The sequence below is a fragment of the Lichenostomus cassidix genome, chromosome 5, assembly GCF_008360975.1.
Source record: "Lichenostomus cassidix isolate B80296 chromosome 5, HeHo_3.0, whole genome shotgun sequence".
NCBI classification, from domain to species: Eukaryota; Metazoa; Chordata; class Aves; order Passeriformes; family Meliphagidae; genus Lichenostomus; species Lichenostomus cassidix.
Window position 1 is genome coordinate 33,827,239 of NC_139486.1, and position 19,584 is coordinate 33,846,822.

Consider the following 19,584-nt stretch of genomic DNA (forward strand, 5'->3'; position numbering starts at 1 on the left):
TTTTCATCTCTGTGTGGTCAGACTGCCCAGTAAAACAGGTTAGTGACTGAAAAACAGTTCAGGTGCTTGGTGTAGAAAAGAGGGGCGTAAGACCCCTCCTGGAGTCCATGAATCTTACTAGCTGGAAAAAAAGAAAGAGACAGTGCCAAGCAAATAAGACTGTAGAGGGGTCTTAGACTTCTGCATGGTGTTGTGCTTGTGTAAAGAAGGTTAATACTGGGGAGCTTTTATTATTCTGTCGCAATTATCCAGTCAAATTGAAGTATGATTTAATCTTTCTTTGTATATGTGAGTGGGGTGTATTGTTCTTGATCCTTGCCACAACAGGCTCATCCTGCTTGAGCTTTGTAAATCTTCTGCTTATCTGTGAATTTCACTCTCAGTGATCAAGGCTTAACTGTGCTCCTGTGGTTTATGTTCTGAGCACTTAAACCCCTCACTTTTGTGTCAACACACAACAGACCACATGCTTCCATCTGTGACATTATATATGACCATGGCTTGGGTTTGCGTCTTTATTACATTATGCTGGAAATGCTTTTAGTTCTGCATCAGGTTAGCATTCAGGTCCACAGCTCAGCTTCAGCACAGCCAGTTCATGGAAGAACCATTTCATCCTTTGGTGATTACATTAATCAATTAGGCCAACTGACATCTCTTACTGTCGCTAAAAGAAGCTGGATTTCAGCTCCTCACAGCTGTTTGTGAATCTGGTGGAAGAGGAAGCAAGTGGAGCTTGCTACTGTAAACAGAGCCATGGGGAAGGGAAGCGGTGAAGGTACAATGTGATGTTGCTGTCACTGCAACAAAAAAGAGTTTCTAAAAGAGTGTTGTGGTGATTATTGTCAAGCTGATAACAGCTATTAAAAAAAATATCAGAGCAGTTAACCCTTCTTGAAGGAGGACAGTATTTTTTCATGTGACCAAAACACAGAAAAATACAGTGCTTTACAGGTGATTTGGTGGGAAACTGGGTGGAGGTACATACTGGCTTAGTATTTTCTTCATTTGTGTATTAAAAAAATTGTCTGTATTTTAAATACCAAGCTCCAGTGCGTAACTTAATTTCTGCCTGTCAATCTGGAAATGACAATTTCTTTACCTCCCAATGGAGTTCAGTGATGTTAAGAGTCTTTGAACTTCTATTTCCTTCCTGTTTTCCAGCAGTGTGTCCTGGCAGAGAACCAAGTCTCTCAGGAGATGTCATAAACTTCAGTACCTCCTAGAAACAGGGACTTTGGGAGTATTTGCACCCTTTGCACACAGTGGAGAAATGCTTAAAACCTATTTCTGTGCATCCTCAAAGCCTGACAAATCAGAATACTGGCAATAGCTTTGCAAGCCTAGACTGTCAGTAACCCCCTAGGAAGTTGGTAACTTCTGTAACTTGGCTCTCTTACTTGTCCCTGCCTGGCATGAACATTTTAACATGTTTTAAGATGTCTCACAAGTCCTGGTATACTTCCAAAAACATGTGTTTCAGGGAGGGAGTCGATGAAATTCCTGCATGTATCTTTCTGTTCCCAGTACTGAACGATGCTGGCTATGCTCTGGAGTGCTAATAACCGGTTCACACAGGCAGCTCTTCCCATCCACCTGCACCTTCTCGCAGCTAACCATAGCCAGGAGTGGACTGCTCTGGATTTGCATTCTGGCAGCAGTTGGCACTCAGCTTTTTTCACCCCTGGAGTGTCAGTGGTTTATTCTGTGGACAGCAGTAAATGGGATGCTCTGCCTGGTTCTGTATTGCTGTGAATATACCAGTGCTGCAAACTCTGGTGTAAGCTTTGCTGCTGGGGACATAAAGGGCTGTGCAGAATCAGACTTTTACCTTTTCTTCTATTAGCCCTAGTTTAGAGTGCACATATGGAGGCAACTGAAGAAACCGCTTATGGAGTGTGAAAGCTTAGGAACAGGTCGCTGCATTGCTGTCCCAGGCATTCTGGATGCCTCTGTTACACTGGTCTGGGCCCTGGTTTGCAGGAGTGCTGCATTCCATCAGAGATGCCAGGGACAGGGAGCTGGTCCAGCAGGGAGCAGAAGTATTTGACTTCCTCAGTTTTTCAGGTTCCACCAGTCCATCTTACCAATCTCTTCCCTGTGAAGAGGACATGTCAGGCACAACTGCCTGAACACACTCATCAGCTGCTTCTCTCCTTTCCAGTGCCAAGGGGCCTGTGGAGGTGAGGAGGAATCCAGTTTGCAGTTGCATAGCTGTGCATCCCCTGAAGACCTTGCTTGAGAAGGCCAGGTCAGGGTTCTGCAGGTGCCCAATGTGGTGGTGTTTCCAAGCCTATGAGAGTGCTGTTGCATTGTAAGTGAGTGCCTGTTTCTTGTTGGCTGGCTGGGTTTTGTACATAACTGAGAAATCTCATCAGCGTAGGTGGCATTTTATGATAGAAGGGGAACCAAAAGTGAGCTGCGTCTGTGTGCAAAAGGGCTCCTGGTGCAGTGGCCAGGCTTACACAAGGGCATAGCTCAGGAGAAACAAAACAGAGGGAATGAGGTCTTTGCTGCAATCAGTTAGCAGAAAGATGCTGTGCATTACTCCCAAGCAATTCCAGGTAACTGCTGTGGTATAAAAAGGTGTAGGGAAGGTGTCCTCTCTACGTTTCAGTTTTGGCAATTGCTGTGGCAACACTGGCTTTTACCCACAGCTCTCCATCAGTGCCTAGAGAGGTACATGTTAAACTGCTAAAAATATCTCTGATGCACAAATGGGTCCTTGCAATTTAGCAAAAAAACCTCTCCTGTACTGCAGATGAACCAGGGCATTTGTCTATGTGCTTAAATGGGAAATGAGCCATTAATCTGTTGTTTCGGCTGATTCCAGCTGTCCCGAAGTGTTGCACAGGCTCAAAGTAGAAGCAAGTTTAGCCTCATAAGGTGCAGAATTAAAACATTGGTTACAAAGTTATTGCAGAAAGAAAAGATAAAAAACACAGAAGAGGCAACAGTTAAAACTCATGAGGCACAAGACAGTGCATCTCTGAAGCTTATTTAAGAATAAATCTCCTCAAGAGCAAAGTCTTATTGAAAAGCTGCTGCTTAGACCCCTGTTAACCTTTTCTGAAGAAGTAAATTGAATTGCAGTTATAAAGCTGGCAGAACTCATACTAGAGGGGTTTTGGCTTCAGTCAGCACTTCATCTCAGGGTTTATTGGCATTTACAAGGCACTACCTGTGCTGCATTCTCACATGTGATTAGGTTCAAGGGTTGTTTGCACTAAGGCAGTGTAGCAAATTTTTCCATAGTGAATGAATCTCAAGGTTTTTTTTGCTCCTTAAATCTTGCTCAAAATCCAATTACTTGAACTTTGCCCAGCTGTTTGTTGCTGTTTGGCCCACAGTAAGTGAGACATGAGAATGCGTGCTCTGGGGTTTAAGGACAGGCCTGGGTCACCATGCTCTGATGGAACACCCTGAGTAGATTGACTGATTTTCCATGCCCCAAAATATCTCAGGAGTGGTCTATGAGGTCTTTTTTTTTTTTTTTTTTTAATGAAGTCTGGGAAGCTGACGTGAATTTTAAGGGAAAAATCTGGATTTCTCTATCTTTCAGCCAGGCAGATACTGCAGAAGCTATTGGGGTGTTCTGCAGCGTCATTGTGACCTGCCAGAAGAGAGGAAGTTCTGAGCAAGACAAATATCCTGTTTTCAGTGCAGTTTCCTCAGTTTTGGCTTGCTGTTTTTATTTGACTGGCTATTGAAAATCCAGCAAGAGAAGTTCTGGCATGTGCTCTGCCTATACCCACTAGTCAGGGTCATAGAGGTGCAAAGAGGAATGTGAAGTGCCTTCAGCACTCCAGAATTCGTACAAGGAAACATAGGTTTTTTTTAGGAATGTTTTAATAATATACCTAATTCCTTTTTAAAAGTAGACTAGAATATTTGGTCTTAGGAGAAGTCCTCTTGAGATTATCAAGTCCAGCCTTTGACAGAACAGCACCATGTAACTAAACCATAGCACTAAGTGCCATGCCCAGTTGTTTCTTGAACACTTCCAGGGATGGTGACTTCACCACATCACTGTGCAGCCTGCTCCAACACCTGACCACTCTTTCAGTGAAGCAATTCCTCCTACTGCAGCAAAGCTCTGTTGCCAATATCGTTGATGGCACATCTACGTAAAATAATCAAAATCTGTGTGCTTTTACAGGCTCTGAGGGTGCCTTATGATGGGGCAGCTCTGCACCTTGACATTGTGTACCCATAGTACAGAGGGATTTTTGCATTCCTCATTCGTTTCAGAAGGTCTCATGCTCTTCCCCTGCCAGACTACAGGGAAAGCCTGGTTGTTAGGTTCACCCCAGTCTTTGGTGAAACAGTTTTGGGGAAAAGGTATCACAAAGGATGTTCTGGGCCTCTCTCATGTGGAATCTCTCTTGTGTCACTGTTCAAAAATACCACCAGGCTGGTGCCTGCCGACTGGACTGTACTACTGGGATAATAACCAATCACAGAAACTTATCAGAGGTGTTCTCTGCCGTTGTGTAACAGCCTTTCTTCTCGGTTTTAGTAGTTTCTTAATTTAGTGGGTGTTCGTAGGCGGAAGCCTGCCAGTGTGTCAGACATTTTGTGTAACAGGTGTCTTCCTCTGAGATGTCCTTCATGATACTTTCTTTTTTTCCAGATTGTCCCCAGCCACCACAACCTGAGAATGGAGGCTATAAATGCCACCCCAGCCCCTGCAACAACCCTCTGACTTCAGGCAGTGTCATCGAGTATCTGTGTGTTGAAGGCTATATGCTGAAAGGAGATTATAAATACTTGACCTGCAAGAATGGAGAGTGGAACCCAGCCATGGAAGTCAGCTGCAGGCTCAGCCCAGGTGAGTGCTCCCTGACCCTAGAATTGCCCTTGCATTGACTTTTCAGATTATTCTTAAACACTTAGTGTGATGCAAAGGAAGTCCATACGGCTGTCTCTGATTGCTCCAGTGATTTCATAAAGGCAGCTAACAATCATGGCCCTTTCTTAAAAATGTCTCTTCAGTAGCAGCCCAGCAGATGTAGACTTAGAGTCCTTAATACAAGGAGAAAAGTAATGGAAAGGAGTATAAAAGTAGGCAACTTGTTTCTTTTGTGGAGCTTCTTATCTTGAGGCTCTCATCCCAGGAATGGGGGAAGGCCTAAGAAAAGCATTTTCCATGCTATCTGGTTTTCCTTGATGGGTTTGACAGTACATCTCCCTCAGTGAGTCTGTACACATGTGTATGTGTGTGTTTGTGTTTGTGTGTGTGTATCTTCCTTACAAACAGGTTAAGTAACTGTTGGCTTCCTGTGTCAGAAAGCTTGATGGTGCTGCTTTTCACTCTACTGGCAGGAAAGGACATTGCTGACAAATGATTTCTACTTCTCTCCACAAAGAAGTGGACAGCTTTTGTTTTGTCTCTCCCAGCTGAACAGGAATTCCTGCATCAAAGCAGGAAAGTAAAAAGATTTGCAGGAAAATGTTCATCACAGCTCTTAGTTTGCCTATTACTCTTCTGGTTTTAACAGTAGGCATACTGGATAAAAGGGGAACTCCCTCCCCTCTTCCAGGTGGGCTTGTTGATAGAACCTTACTACTCAGCCATCCTGAGCCAGCAGGATGTACACTTTGGAATTAAGGCTCATAATACATAAAGCAAAATGTGTCAGCTTAATTGGAAGGAAACAGAAAAGTACCTTCATCAAGCTCTTTGTGGAGCTCACTGCATACCTGTGATCTATGGAACATCCTGTCCTGTCCCAAAGACACTGTCTTTCCAGTATCTCTGCCACTCCAGTAGCCCCTTCCTATGATGTATAAGGAAGGATCTGGGAGTTTACCTGGAAGCAACTAGATCATGAAGAGGCTTTTCAAATTCAGCATGAGCTTCCTTTCCACAGTGATTCCCCTTCCCCTTGCTGCACCCAGGCTGGAGAACAAAGCTGTGCTATTGCACATAGTGTTCCCTGAATGCCACTCCTGCATGGGGGCACTTGGTCTAGCTGAAGGATTGTGTTGTGATGAGCAGAAATCCCTCTGATTTCTTTAGCATCTTGAAGAATCCAGTGGCATTATCAAAAATACGGTGCCTCAAAAGTCTGACCCAATGAAAAAGCCATTGCTTTCACAAGTTGATTCAACACAAGCTTTAAATCAACTGTTCAGGGTCAGAGATAGCTGAGTTTTAACTAGTGGGTCTCTTTCATCAGCCTAAAAGGAAGAGAAGGAGGTGGGAGACTCTAGAAAGACAGTAGGTCTTAAAATAACTTACAATGGTAAGGGTAAGATCCCACCTGCTCCATATAGGATAAATTAAGTCCCTAACAGTTACCATCACAGGTTTTGTGCAGCTCTGAGCCTGTCAGCTCCATAGACTTTTGCAAGTTTATTATATGAGTTAGTGACATTTTTTTGGCATATGAGAAGGTAAATGTTCTGGAGTACACCCTGGATAGTGAGCAGTTTGACAGCATCATGTACTGATGCTGAAAATGGAGCATCTCTATTTGCCTACCCTTGTTCCTGTTAGTGTACTCAAAGTACACTCACTCAAAGTAACTGAGAAATGCTGAAAATTAAAACCCTTACTCAACCCTATTTGCCACAGGGAAAAATGTGCCAGTCACTGTCTTTTTCTTGGGAAGAGGTCAAGCTACTCCTAAAAGATTGCAAAGAAACAAGTCCAAAACCACTAAACCAGTAGGTTTGACCCCAAGAGACGATGCAGAAAATTGCAAGCTAGGTTTGCATCTTAAATACCTATTTTGGGCATAAATTTCAGGTTGTAGACTTAAAAATAGTGATCTTCCAGCTATTTTTTGTGTTTACCTGTTCTCTTCCCCTCACCCCTCATTGCATGTGTCCTGAATTCCCTCTGCAATCTGAGTCCTGTGGTCCTGAAGAATGTGTTGGATGTAGCCAACAGGAATTGAGGAACTGCATAAATGGGAAATGTGAAATTCACAGTAATATTTGGTGATGCGTAGGTGAGGCTTTTCAAATCTTTACCAAAGACACAAATTAGGGACAGAAACAACACATACAGACAGTCCTTTAAAAGCCAAATTGGTTTCCATACTGTCACACAGCACAGCTGCAGAAGGGTACGAAAGAGTAATGTGAACAGAACACATGTATCTAACACTGACAACTCAGCACCCTGAAGCAACACCTGCCTTTCCTCTCTGTCCTCTGGCATATGTTTGTGTGAGACAGAAACTTAATATTTTCTGTGTCTTAATTATAGTAAGTGCATAATAATACCCAGCCAGTTGACTTCCAACCCTCTTTGCAAGGCTGTTACATTAGTTGATAAAAAATATGTTTTGGAATTTTTTCCATTGTTTGGCCTAAAGTATGCTGCTTATTGTGCTAGACAATTATTGGCCTTGCTGGTGACATCAGGACATTCCTGAGCTTTTGCTCAGGCAGATCTATATATAACATGACCCTTACCACCGTCTCTCAGTTCCCATGACCTGCTTGCACTGCTTTTCTGTTTGCTCTATGCTTTTCGAAAGGACCCCTCTATGTGCCTGTTTTATTTTTGCTTCCCTTTACAGCTGATGGAGAGGTGTCAGCTTGAGCTGCTAACTGAGATAGGTGGTGTGCCTTGACTGTATGGGAAACTTGGACTCTTGATATGCACATCCAGTGTAACTCCTGAGGGGCAGTGTGAATGTTTTTCCTCCTCTATGGCAGTTATTTAAGGGAGTGAATGGATTATTTTACCTTGTGTTTCCCTTGGTTTTGTAGAAAAGGACTCTCCTCCAACAATTGGAGTGCCCACACTGTCCATAGTAGCCTCCACAGCGAGCTCCGTCGCCCTGATTCTACTGTTAGTTGTGCTGTTTGTTTTACTGCAGCCAAAGCTGAAGTCGTTCCATCATAGCAGGTAAGTGTAGCTGGGACTTGGAGGGACTCAGAAGCACTCTGTTTCTTTGCAGCAGAAACCCATTAAGGTAGTTGGGTTAGACCTTCATTTTGGAGCAATTTAGCTCCTCATTTCTCTGTTCCTCTTTTTATCACCTGAGTGACATCTCTGCCCCACACTACTGGTCCAGCACTAGTCTGAAATGTTGGTCTGTGATACCCTCCTGCAGTCCCCATTCTTATATGCCACCCAAGGAGTGACTTCCTTGCGCTTTTGCTTTGTCCTTGAATGGAAAAAGTTAAGATCCTTACTAGCCTGGCTATAGATCAATTTCTTCCCTCTTCTAGCCTTGGATAGCTACTGAAGTATGTGTCTGGGTGTATATATACATGTGCATATCCCCCAGACTGCTTGAGGTCCTGTGGACCCGAATTTAGGCAGTACTGCTTTCAGATACATGTGCAAGTCTGCCATCCTCCCCTGCTGCAGCGGAGAACCCTCCTGGCCTGGGTTTGTAGGTGAGAGGAGGGACCCAGCCATAACTGCTTCCAGTTTGTGAGGCAGACACTCCTGCTGTGTCTGTTTGTGAGGCAGACACTCCTGCTGAGCAGCAGGGAGGTTGAGAGGTGGGGCTCTGGAGTCTGCCCTCTTCAGAAAAGGTCCAAACTACTAGAAAGGAAAAATTTACTCTTGAGCCTTATGAGGTTAGGTGATTCATGCTATGCCAGAGGTGTCATCTCCACCCTGCTAGAGGTTATCTGACCAGCAGTGGAACAGACTGTGCTGAGTGTTGTGGAATGTAGCAGTGCGCCAGGCTGGAATCAACAATGCTCTTTGCCAAGAGCATGGAGCTGCATCATGACCTTTGTCAAATTTATCTATGGAGGTAAGTGAGGAAGGGAAGCACTGTAACCTTTTCAGCTCTTGCTGCTAAATCCATTGGGTGCCACGAATTACAGCCCCTGCTCATGTTTAATGGCAATTCGCAGTGGGGCTGCAAGAGTGTGCTTGCTTGACCTTGTTAAACTACCATTCAAGTTTCTTTCTGTTCTCCCCCAAATAAGTCAATGATGAGAATTAGAGTTCTGCTGTGGGAGGTTAATGGAGTTCTTGGTAAGATATATATAATAAAATAAATATTTTAAACTTGATTTATTTTTTCTCCTCCCTGCTCTTTGTTTCTTTTTATTGAGGCGAGACCAAGGTGTGTCTGGTGATCAGGTCTCCATTATGGTGGATGGTGTCCAAGTGGCCTTGCCGTCCTATGAAGAAGCAGTGTATGGCAGCACAGGGAACTGCATTCCACCCTCGGACTCCCGAGTGCAGATTGTGCTCTCGGAGGGAGCTGGACAGAATGGACCCAGAGAGATGCAGCAACCGGACCAAGGGGCTCACAATAGCTTTGAAAGAGAAGATGAAGCCCCTGGACATTCTGGACTGTGTGAAGCCAGTAGCTCTCAGCGCTCTGAAACTGTTCTTGTGCATCAGGCTGCTACCTCTTCCTGGGTAGCTGGCATGGCTAGCAGTAGACCTGTACACAAAGAGGTCCAAGATTCAGAAAGCAGTGACATACAGAGTCTTTTATCACTCACTTCCTCTGAGGAATACACAGATGGTAAGTGACTTGAGCAAGGAGCACTAAATGAGACCCTTTTAAGAGTGGGTTCTACTAGGATGGGTTGACTAGGATGAAAACAGCAAGGAATGCCCCTATGTGTGTCTGCCACTGAAGCAGCTTTTGAAAAGATCCAGCCTCCATAGCATGTTTCATGACTTAAAAATGTAAGCCGTATTTAATACCTTCTTCTGAAGGATTCAGTGTTCTCAGACTGGGAGCCTCGGGCAGTCTTGAGCACAATTGTCTACAGCTTACTCTTGTTTTAGCAAAGGATTTTCAGAGAAATCCAGCCTCCAGCATCATAGTGCAAAAGCAGTAAAATAACTGTGTTTATGGAAACTAAGTTGGTGGGAGTGGGAGGACATGCTTGGAATACAAACAGTTTGTGATGTTTGGGCTTCTTCATTTTTAGACTATTTTAGTAAGCAGCTTCCTGCCACGGAGTATTCAGTGCTGCAGCCTTAGCCTGCAAGAAGTCCTAAGAGGGATGTGCTTGAACTTGCTGTAGAGAGCAGAGAGGCAAGTCTGTTAAACAGTCAAAACATCTTTTATTCCTCACTTCTGTGCGGAATAGTCCTGAAGGAGTGGCTTTGCAATGCCAGAGCTGATATGACGGTGGAGCTTAAGGCTGTTTCTGCAGGGACTGCTGTGTTGTAGGCAAGAAATGTAACTGGCCTGTAGATAGCTCAGAGCAGAACTTCCCCTTTCCCACAGTATTAAGAAATATTGTGTGCTAGGATGGTAACACAGGACCAGATAGACACCCAGAGTGGTGATGGAAACTCTGTCGGAGTTTTTCTTGGCTGGAGCTGGTGATGGTCCCACTCACAGGGGCAGGTTAGAGCAGAGTCCTCCAGAGTTCCTTTCTGCTTGATGTGATGACAGGGAGACCACTGCATTGTCATGTTATGGAAGTGGGAGCCTGTCTTGCTTTCAACAGTAGGTTTTCTGATGTGTGTTGAACTGCAGAAGTTTGACTACTTTTTCTTTTTTTTTTCTCCCCTCACCATTCAGATATTCCCCTATTGAAGGAAGCATGAGGTCTGCTGTGTTTGTCTAGTCTTCTCCATCTTGGATTTCTTCCTCCACCCCTCTCCCTGCCTTTGGGACAGAAGCACTCTGTGCAGTCTTCCCCATCCTCGCAAGCTGTACCCCGGATACCTCCAAGAAGAGATGCCCTCAGCTGAAGATCCAAAGGATGTTGCCAGGTTGCCTCCTGGATGCACCAGTGGAGTTGGTGCAGCGCTGGCTTCCCCATTCCATCAGCATCAGGGGCTCAAGGAACAGAGTGGATTTGAGCTCTCCTCTCCTCTCCTCTTCCCCAGCCAGATGTTTGACAGCAGTCTCTGAAGAGCTGCTCTTTTCTTGTGCCTTTCTCCTCCTCACACCGGCTTGTTGCAGCTTATCAGCCTTTCTAGCCCTCCTGCTGCCCAGAGAGCAGGGGCTAAACCCGCTTGCTCGCTGGGCGCAGACACAGTTTAAATATATGTATATACGTTATATAGGCTCTTCTTCCAGCATCCTCTTTGTGATAGGGCAGGACAAAACGCCTCACTGGGACTGAGATTGGGCTTGGGAGGGATTGCAGTTAAGGGGCAGCTTGTGGTGTCCAGAAGCGCCTCAGATGAGATGGGCTGTGTGACAGCTTAGGCGTGCAGGAACAGTTCTCTGAGAATTGCTAAAGCATTGAAGGCTGAGAAGTCCAACATGTAGGAATGCTTTCTGCCCCATCTCTGCAGGAGTCCATTCTTGAAAATCACTTTTGTCTCCTCCCTCTTCCTCTACCAGTGCAGCCCACTGGAAGAGGTTCAGGTGTTTGAAAATACCAAGACAAAAAAATGCCTCTAGGCAGTGAATTCCTAGTGCCATTGCTGCAATCCCAAATTCCTTTTCCAGCCACAGCAGGTACTTGAATCCTGGGTGTCTACCATCTCAGAGGCTGGTGGGTCTTCCTAGCTTCATAAAATAAAGGGTCTGCTGTTTTAACCTGGTGGGCTCCAGTGGGCCCACAGAGAAGGGCTCCTGCCTTGTGGCTGGGGGTAAGCAGCATTTGTACAGCCTCGCCTAAACACAGTGCCAGCCTGTTGCTGTGAGGGAAGGTCGAGTACCCTGAAAGCAATGCTAGAGGACACCACAGCTCGTTCCTGAAATTTTCAGGATTGTTTCAAGTTCTGATAGTAGGGAAGAGAAAATTCAGAAATATACCTCTACCCCCCACAGTTATCTACAGCAGGTCAGAATGTCCGTGTTGGGACTCTATATCTGCAGGAAGCCACATTTGTCTGGAGTAGGTGATCCAATCCAAGTGCTGTGGTGGTTGTAATGTTCTTCACTGGTGAGGTCTGGACACAGTTCCATGGGATTGGTTTGAGCAAGAAGAGTTGGCTTCTTAGATGCATGTACCTTGTCATAACTGTCTTGAAGTAACCAGGGAAGTGTTTGCCCTGTAAGAAGCTGCTAAATTTTTAAGTTGAAGGAGCAAAATGTCATGGCCTTACACACCATGTGGTAATGTACAGGTAAATAGGGATGCTGTCTTTGCTGCTTTGCTTTTGGTTTACACTCCTCACATCCTCATCCTTGTTGCTACAGTAAAAAACCATTACCACACTTGACAAAAGTGATGCAACATTTTTACCTATAAAATCACTGTGGCTTAGCTCCAGTTCCTTGAAATGGGGATTGGCCATAGAATCCAGCTATGTATCTGCTGTTTTTCCTGAATAGCTGTTAAATCCCAGGACACATGGAACAGTGTGTGCTTGTGGATGGAAGAATCCTTTTTTCCCTATCATTGGTATAGAGGGGTGTTAATTTAAAAATACAATGCTTTAAACATCCTTCTCTGTTGCTCACATTACCTTGCATTAACACGAGAATTTGATAAGTCCCATTTGGATGGTTTAGGTATTTTTTGTTCAGTTTAGATGGTGAAAATCCTGTGTCATTTTACAGTGGGCTGGTGGTGTGTCAGCTTCAAGCACTGCAGAGGACAAATGTTGTTTACACATCTGCTATTGGAATTTTGAAAAATAAGCATGGGAACGATTGCATTTAGCTTTTTGACAGTTGGAAATGGTCTAAGCTTGAGCAAATTCTCATTCATTGGTTTAGCAGGGCTGATGCTGATGGAGGGGTCAAGCAAGCATAGTAGTAAGGGAGTGTGGAGGAAAGTCTGTCTGACTTTTCCTGCCTCCTAATCAGCTTGGAGCAGGAGTTGCTTTCTATGCATTTGAGGTCTTGTTTGGTCAAACTGACCCTCAGCAATTCAGGGCATAGAAGCTGCGAATGTGCTGCCTTCCTCCACAGGGCATTGCTAGTGCCAGGTTGGTGGGAGAAGCTGGAAGCTGATCCCAAGGCCTGACCTTGCTCTGGACGAGTAACTGCACCACCAGCAGAAAACACATCCTCTGTGGCCTGGCCTCCTCTCTGCTGTTACAAAGCAAGCAGCTGCCAGCTTGGGAGAGGAAATTCAGTTTGGGTGGGGAAGAAAAGGAAGCAAGCTGTACAAAGAGGGAGTACTTTAATTTCACAGAATCACACAGAATTAACTAGGTTGGAAAAGACCTTTGAGACCATCAAGTCCAACCTATGACCTAACACCACCTTGTCAACTAGACTATGGCACTGAATGCATCCAGTCTTTTCTTAAACACCTCCAGGGACGGTGACTCCACCACCTCCCTGGGCAGCCCAGTAACTCTGTGAAGAATTTCTTCCTAATGCCCAGCCTAAACTTCCCCTGGCACAGCTTAAGGCTGTGTCCTCTCATCGTGTCACTGGGAGAAGAGGCTGACCCCCACTTGGCTACAACTCACCTTCCAGGGAGTTGTGGAGAGGGATAAGGTCACCCCTGAGTATCCTTTTCTCCAGGCTAAACACCCCCACCTCCCTCAGCCTCCTCATAGGATTTGTGCCTCAGATCCTTCACCAGCCTTGTCACCCTTCTCTGCACATGTTCAAGCATCTCAACATCCTTCCTAAATTGAGGGGCCCAGAACAGGACACAGCACTCAAGGTGCAGCCTCACCAGTGCTGAGTACAGGAGAAGAATCACTGCCCTGGTCCTGCTGGCCACACTGTTCTGATACAGGCCAGGATGCCATTTGCCTTCTTGGCCATGTGGGCACACTCCTTGCTCATGTTCAGTCTGCCATCAATCAGTACCCCCAGGTCCTTTTCTGCCTGGCCACTGTCCAGCCACTCTTCCCCCAGCCTGTAGCACTGCAGGAGGTTGTTGTGGCCAAAGTGCAGGACCCAGCACTTGGTCTTCTTAAGCCTCATATTGTTGGATTCTATAAAAATTGTTGGAAATGGCTTTACTAACGAGTGAGGGGAAATGCAGAGGTGGAGAGAAATATGCACGTGTAGTTATTGTGATCAGGCATAAACAGGCAGCTTCTGTTGGCTTGTTGAGGGTAAGCCAGCAGCTTCCAGGCCAGTCTCTGTGCTGGCTGGTAATCCCATGTGATGATTCAAGGTCCTACAGAAGAGCTCTGCAGTGAATCTTGTGGGAACAGGCCCCAAGGATCTATGTGAGACAGAACATAGAACACAGTTTGGGGGCATCACATTGCTCTTGTCCACATCCTCAGCTTTAGAGTTAATTTTCATATTAAGTAAGGTAAAACTGCAGGGCAGTAACCCAAAAGATGTCTGGCAACTTTTTCAGGGGGGAGGGAGAGGAAGGTCTCACTTCAAGTGATTATTTTTCATTTGTGTTTGTTTTAATTCTGCAGAGGCTGAAGAACTGGGAAGTCTTTGGGTAGTCATAGAGGAAAACCTACTTTGCACAGTCCTGTCTTTACTTATGGGAGCAAGGGCTGAAGCCTAAAGATCCTTCAGTTGTGAGCTGTGCTCTGGCTCAGGAGTGTTCATTATCTCTGAGCAAAGAGTGTGTTCTCTCTGGATTTTGCCTTAAGTAGGATGCAGCCTGGATCTCAGTGTGGTGGTTGGAAACCACAGAGGCTCAGCCTTGCAAGATGTAACACAGTAAAAGGGTTTTTTTCCTTTTATTATTTTTTTTTCCAGATGGGGCCACAATCTCCATACCTTTTCTTTCCCCACCTATGTCTGGCAAAAGATTTCAAAGGGAGGTATTTTTTCTTATTTAACACTTCCAACATAATCATCTCATGCTTTGTCATACATGCCGGATCCTGTGATATTGAAGAACATTAAAATGATTTAATTATATTGAGAAAAATAAAAATAGCACTTATTTTAAAGGTTCCCATTATTTTTGGAGTCTGATAGTTGGGGGGGGGGGGAAGGGCATTTCAGAAGTTCAGGATATTATGTGCAATAGAAAAACTTCCTTGCTCCTTTCCAATTACACAGTTTAAAAAAAAATTAATGCAACTTACTGCAGTATTTACAGCCTGAGCATTGTAGAGCTGAACCAGCCTGAGAGAACCAGGAAGTGTGGTTGGCAGTGACCCATGCAGAAGTGGGCCAGTCTCTTGTCAGGCTCTGCATCATGAAGCTCACCTCAAATGATGAGCAAGCTTGGACTGTGTCAGAGCCTCCTGCAGCCTTGAAGGGTGTCAGCATCACTGGTGAGAGAAGGGGTTTGTGTGTTCTGGTTGTAAATAGCTTGTGCCTCCCCATCATTAACTGCTGAAGAGGTAAAAATTAAGTCAGGAGAGATGTGCTGTAGCATGTGAGCCTGTGGAGTTGTTGCTGAGTTAAAACATCACGAGTTTGGGATGGAGAAAAGCTTAATGCATTTTTATCCTTAGCCACCAGGGAAGTTGCTGTGTAGCAGAATGTGTACTCAGCAAGCAGAGTGCTTTTCACCCCTTGGACATCTCCCCTGAGGTTTCTCCTTGGCCTTTCAGCTCTGGTGTGGTGAATTTTTTACTGCATCTGTAGTCTTAATATGGCCTTTCAGTGTGTGGAGAACTCAGGTGGGTTAGGAAGAAATCTGTTCCAAGTGCTTTGGGAAGAAACATCCCAAGATGCTCCCATAGGTGGGTGACTTGGGTCAATACTGAGGAGTGGGTCTAAGAGAGCAACTGGCTCAGCCATTGGAAATAATCTCAGATGATTAAGTCATTTGCAGCACAGAAAAGGGAATACAAGGAGGAGTCTAAGGAAGAGCTGAAAACAGAGGTATACTACAGACTAATGAGCTAATGCAATCATGACCTGGTTGTAAGGACGCTTGTGCTTTGTTAGATGATCTAGCATACACCAGCAGGCTTGCTGTATAAAAAAAAATTAATGTACAACTGATTGGACACACTGAGCTGTCCTCGCTAAACATTTTAGAACATACTTGCAAAATGTGGTTTTACTGTTCTGATAGCAATTAAAAAAAAATCTGCCTTGTTACTCTATCCAGATAACTATTTAAATAAATTTCACCTTCTGGTTTTTTGTATATAAATGCAATAAATCCCATTCATTTTGCACATCCTGCCTCACCCTGTCCTCAACCTTCAGTCCTTAGCAGGGAACAGCATATTTAATTTGCTCTATGTGAAAACCTTTGTTTGCAGAAGAACTTCATTAGAAAACAGTTTGTCTCTACAATATGCTTTGAAAATGCAAAGAGGTTTCCTAGAGCAGGCTTCATTTTAAGGTGTATTTTTATACAAGAAGTAAGCCTTTTTCCAGTCCTAGCACACTAGGACAGAACATGCCCCTTCCCACACTTCAGGGCCCTGTGTTCAGCACTGCTTTCAAACTCAACCCTCTGCAGGTGATGTTCAGATTCTATGTACCTACCAGAACATGCTACATTGATGCTCTGTGTATGCTTTCTGTAAGCTATGTTTTTGCTTCTGCACTTGAGTGAGAACAGACAGAAGCAACTGAGTTGTCCTGGAAAATGTTTGAGTTCAGATTCTCGAATTTGCTTCCTTCCAAAAGAAAACGAAGTGAAGTGTCTGTAAAGCAGATGTCCTATGATGTGGTGGGTAAACTGCTGGTAGTTGCTGATGCAAGTGCAAGGGGGGGAGCTTGATTGCCTTTCTGCATTAATCTTTTCTTTCCTGTATGTGTTTTCTTTTTATCTGAATTGCACCACTATGGAATTATTTGCAGAATGGTACTCCATATATATGTGGGATTTAAAACGATAACTGATGCTGTGCAGGATGTCACTCAATCGGTTTTATTTTGCTTTATTTTATATGTATTTTCTGGTATCCTGTACATTGCAGTGGGTGTGAAGATAGTATTTTAATATTTGTACAAAGTTTAATTTAATTGTTCTATGTATATAACTGCATTTCTAAATTAAAAAAAATTCTTTTGAAGTGAAGCTATAATTTCTTGCTGTTTTTTGGTTTTTGGGTTTTTCTTAACTGCTTAGGTGTTTTGGCCTGGAAGTCTAGCAGATAATTAATGAATATGTTGCAGTAGTGCAATGCTTTCTACGTGAAAACCAGGATGAAGCTAAAGCTAGGGATGCTCAAATGGCTTGGGGAAGAGATGTTCAGAGCTGGCACAGCCTTAGAAGGATTTTTCTGTTTCCAAATTGAGGAGCAAAGGCTGCCCTTGGTGTGCTTGCATAGAACTGCTTGAGGAATGAGGCCAGGCCGGGCAGGGGGGAAAGGTTAAAAGAGATCATGTATGGTATGAGTGGATTTCAGAGAGGAGGATAAGGTAAATATAATAAATGGCTAATTAATCTTGGAGTCTTTATAAGAACAGTATGTATAGGAAGAGAGTGCTATTTTTAGAGGGAAGATAGCTCTCATTGGTGAAATAATAATCCAAAGTGAGTAGCAGGCTGGTATAGGAGACATTAGAAAGATCTTACAAGTATGTGGGTTAGACAGAGTAGCTGTGAGTGCAGAGGGGAGGCTGGGGCAGGCTCTGATCTTCCCTCTTCTGTAGTTGTGCTGCACTGGGACAATGGCAGAAGGAGAAACTGCAGAGGAGCAGACACCCATTGTTCTTTTAGTGCAGTATGCAGGCCTTTATTATTTTTATTAATGTTTGCATTGCTTCAAAGACATAAGGTATTGTTGCCTTTTCAGGCAAGTGTACTAATGAGTGCTCTTCTGACAAAACCTATCAGTAATGTGATAGGGAAGGGAAGGAGGGAGAAGATCCTTTTGGCCAGCTTGTTCAAAGCGAAGTTCTTAAAGATGCTGAGATTTTTGTGTACGTCTATACGTGATTTTTATTCTTTGTGAAGGAATAGCCAGGTTAAAGAGAAGGGAATGGGTGATATCTACCTTTCTCCCATTTAAATTTGTTCCAAAAAACTATTCCCACACAGCAAGCGGATCTTACTGTAATTTTACTACTGCGAAACTGGAGCTCTGTGGCCTGTGTATGCCTTCCTGTACCAGAGAGTTGGCATGTGGGAGTCTTTGGCCTCCAGGATTTGTTTTTAATTACTGTTTTTCACTGGGCAATAGTCTCCTGCCACAGCAGTTCCAGCAGCCAGCAATGTGCCCTTCTTGACACGTTGGAAATGATTTGTCACCTCTAGTTTGTACTGGCAATGAGAAATGACTGTGGGAGATGAGCCTGAGGGCAGCCAGCCTGAGGTGGGTGGTCTGGGCAAGCTTCCTTGACAGTTGGCCCTTTGGCCGAAGGGCAAAAAGGCCAGGGCACACAGGGACATCTCTGCGTCCAGAAAAACAGCCTCACCACAAAGACTGACCCCGCCACAAAGCCTCTTTGAGAAACTTGCTCAGGAAAGGCGATAGATGGGCTACTGCCCTCCCCAGGCAGCCGGCGCACTGCACTGCTTGGCTCCCAGACAGGATGTTCCGTACACGTGGATTTTCCAGGAACACAAAGCCGTGAGCAGCAGCCCCGGAGCAGCCACGTGCTTTAGCCCCGCACAAGGACGGAGTGCCTCGGTCGCTGTTCTTGCCGCGTGCCGCAGCGCCACCATCGGAAAGCTTTGCCCTTCAGCAGCGGTAGCTCTGACCCCGCCGGCCCCAGCCCTGCACTAACAGCTCCCGGAGCCGCTGACTTGTTTTTATGGGTGGCGTGAAAATGCAGATTCCCGTTCCGGAAAGCAGAATGCCAGCAGGCAGCGTGCCAACAAGCCCCATGCTTCACAAAGCAAGCGTTTGCACAGTCCTCACCTGCCAGGGCCATGCAGAGGGTTCCTTACAGTGCTGTCACTGGAGAGGAGAGCAGGGTCTGGCCAGGACACACTGCCAGCCCCCATCCCTCATTGCCTGTGGTACTTGGCAAAACTGAATGGTCTCTCTTGGCACCAAGCTGGGTTGCGGGGAAAGGGACAGGAAAGCACACACAATGGAGTTCCCAATTCTCTCTGTTCCCTTTTGCAGGAGAGTGATGTTCACCAGCAAACTCCTCGCCTTAACCTTCAGTGAGACAGGCAGAGCTGAGCTGCCCTGAGGGTCCCTTGGCACAAGGTGGTTGTTCTTTGACAGCTCTTTGTCATGAGGCCCAAGCTGAGCCCACGGTGTGCCTATGGGACACAGCTGAGGCTTTTCATGCTACATCCATGACAAAATGACAGAATTTGGGGCAAGAGGGCAGAGACTGGTGCCAGTATTCAAGGCACAAACACCCTTGTCTCCTTGTCTGGACATGCTGCTCAGATCTCCTTGCAGCTCTTTTGGTGGTTGTTGTTTGAGATCCTGCTGAGTTTAGCAGCTCTGCCTGGTATGCTGGGTTTATCTTCCAGGCCCATGTATCCCAGGGAGGCTGGAGGACCCACTTCATGGGACAGACACGCTCTCCTTTGTCCCCACACGTGTCAAACCACAGCACGAACAGCTCAGGCAGCCAAGCATCGCTGGGCGCAGGGTTGATGCTCTCAGGAAAGGAGGGGGCTGGAGCATCCTCTGGATACTAGAGAGCACCAAGGAGACCTGTCCTACTCATCGGGTTCAGTGGCAGGGAGGACAGCTGGGAGAGCTGGCAGTGGCAGTTCACAACCCTCCTGACAGGTCAGTGGCAACTGGGGATGCTGTTGGCTGGACTGAGCTGCTGGCTGCTTTGCTGGATTTGCTTCTGCCCTGGCTCTGCCCATCAGGAAGATCCTCCACTGAGAAGGGCTAACATGGTGTGCATAATTAAAGGATATATAAATACCCTTTAAATAAAAGGTATATAATGTTCATCTTTAAACACACATCTAAAGTCTCTGCCTGTTAAAAAGATCAGGGGCCAG

General features: G+C 45.3%; 1 protein-coding gene across 4 annotated transcripts in view; it reads left to right on the plus strand.

The window, feature by feature from the left end:
- SUSD6 (sushi domain containing 6) overlaps positions 1-16,741 on the plus strand; it is an 80,508-nt gene extending 63,767 nt beyond the window's left edge. For all 4 annotated transcript variants that reach the window (XM_085062169.1, XM_085062171.1, XM_085062170.1 and 1 more), the window contains 4 exons: positions 4,634-4,831; positions 7,729-7,867; positions 9,040-9,461; positions 10,479-16,741. In XM_085062169.1, coding sequence (XP_084918295.1) covers positions 4,634-4,831; positions 7,729-7,867; positions 9,040-9,461; positions 10,479-10,504 — 785 coding nt within the window. In that variant the 3' untranslated portion in view covers positions 10,505-16,741. The remainder of the gene's footprint in view (positions 1-4,633; positions 4,832-7,728; positions 7,868-9,039; positions 9,462-10,478) is intronic.
- The last annotated feature ends 2,843 nt before the right edge of the window (positions 16,742-19,584 follow it).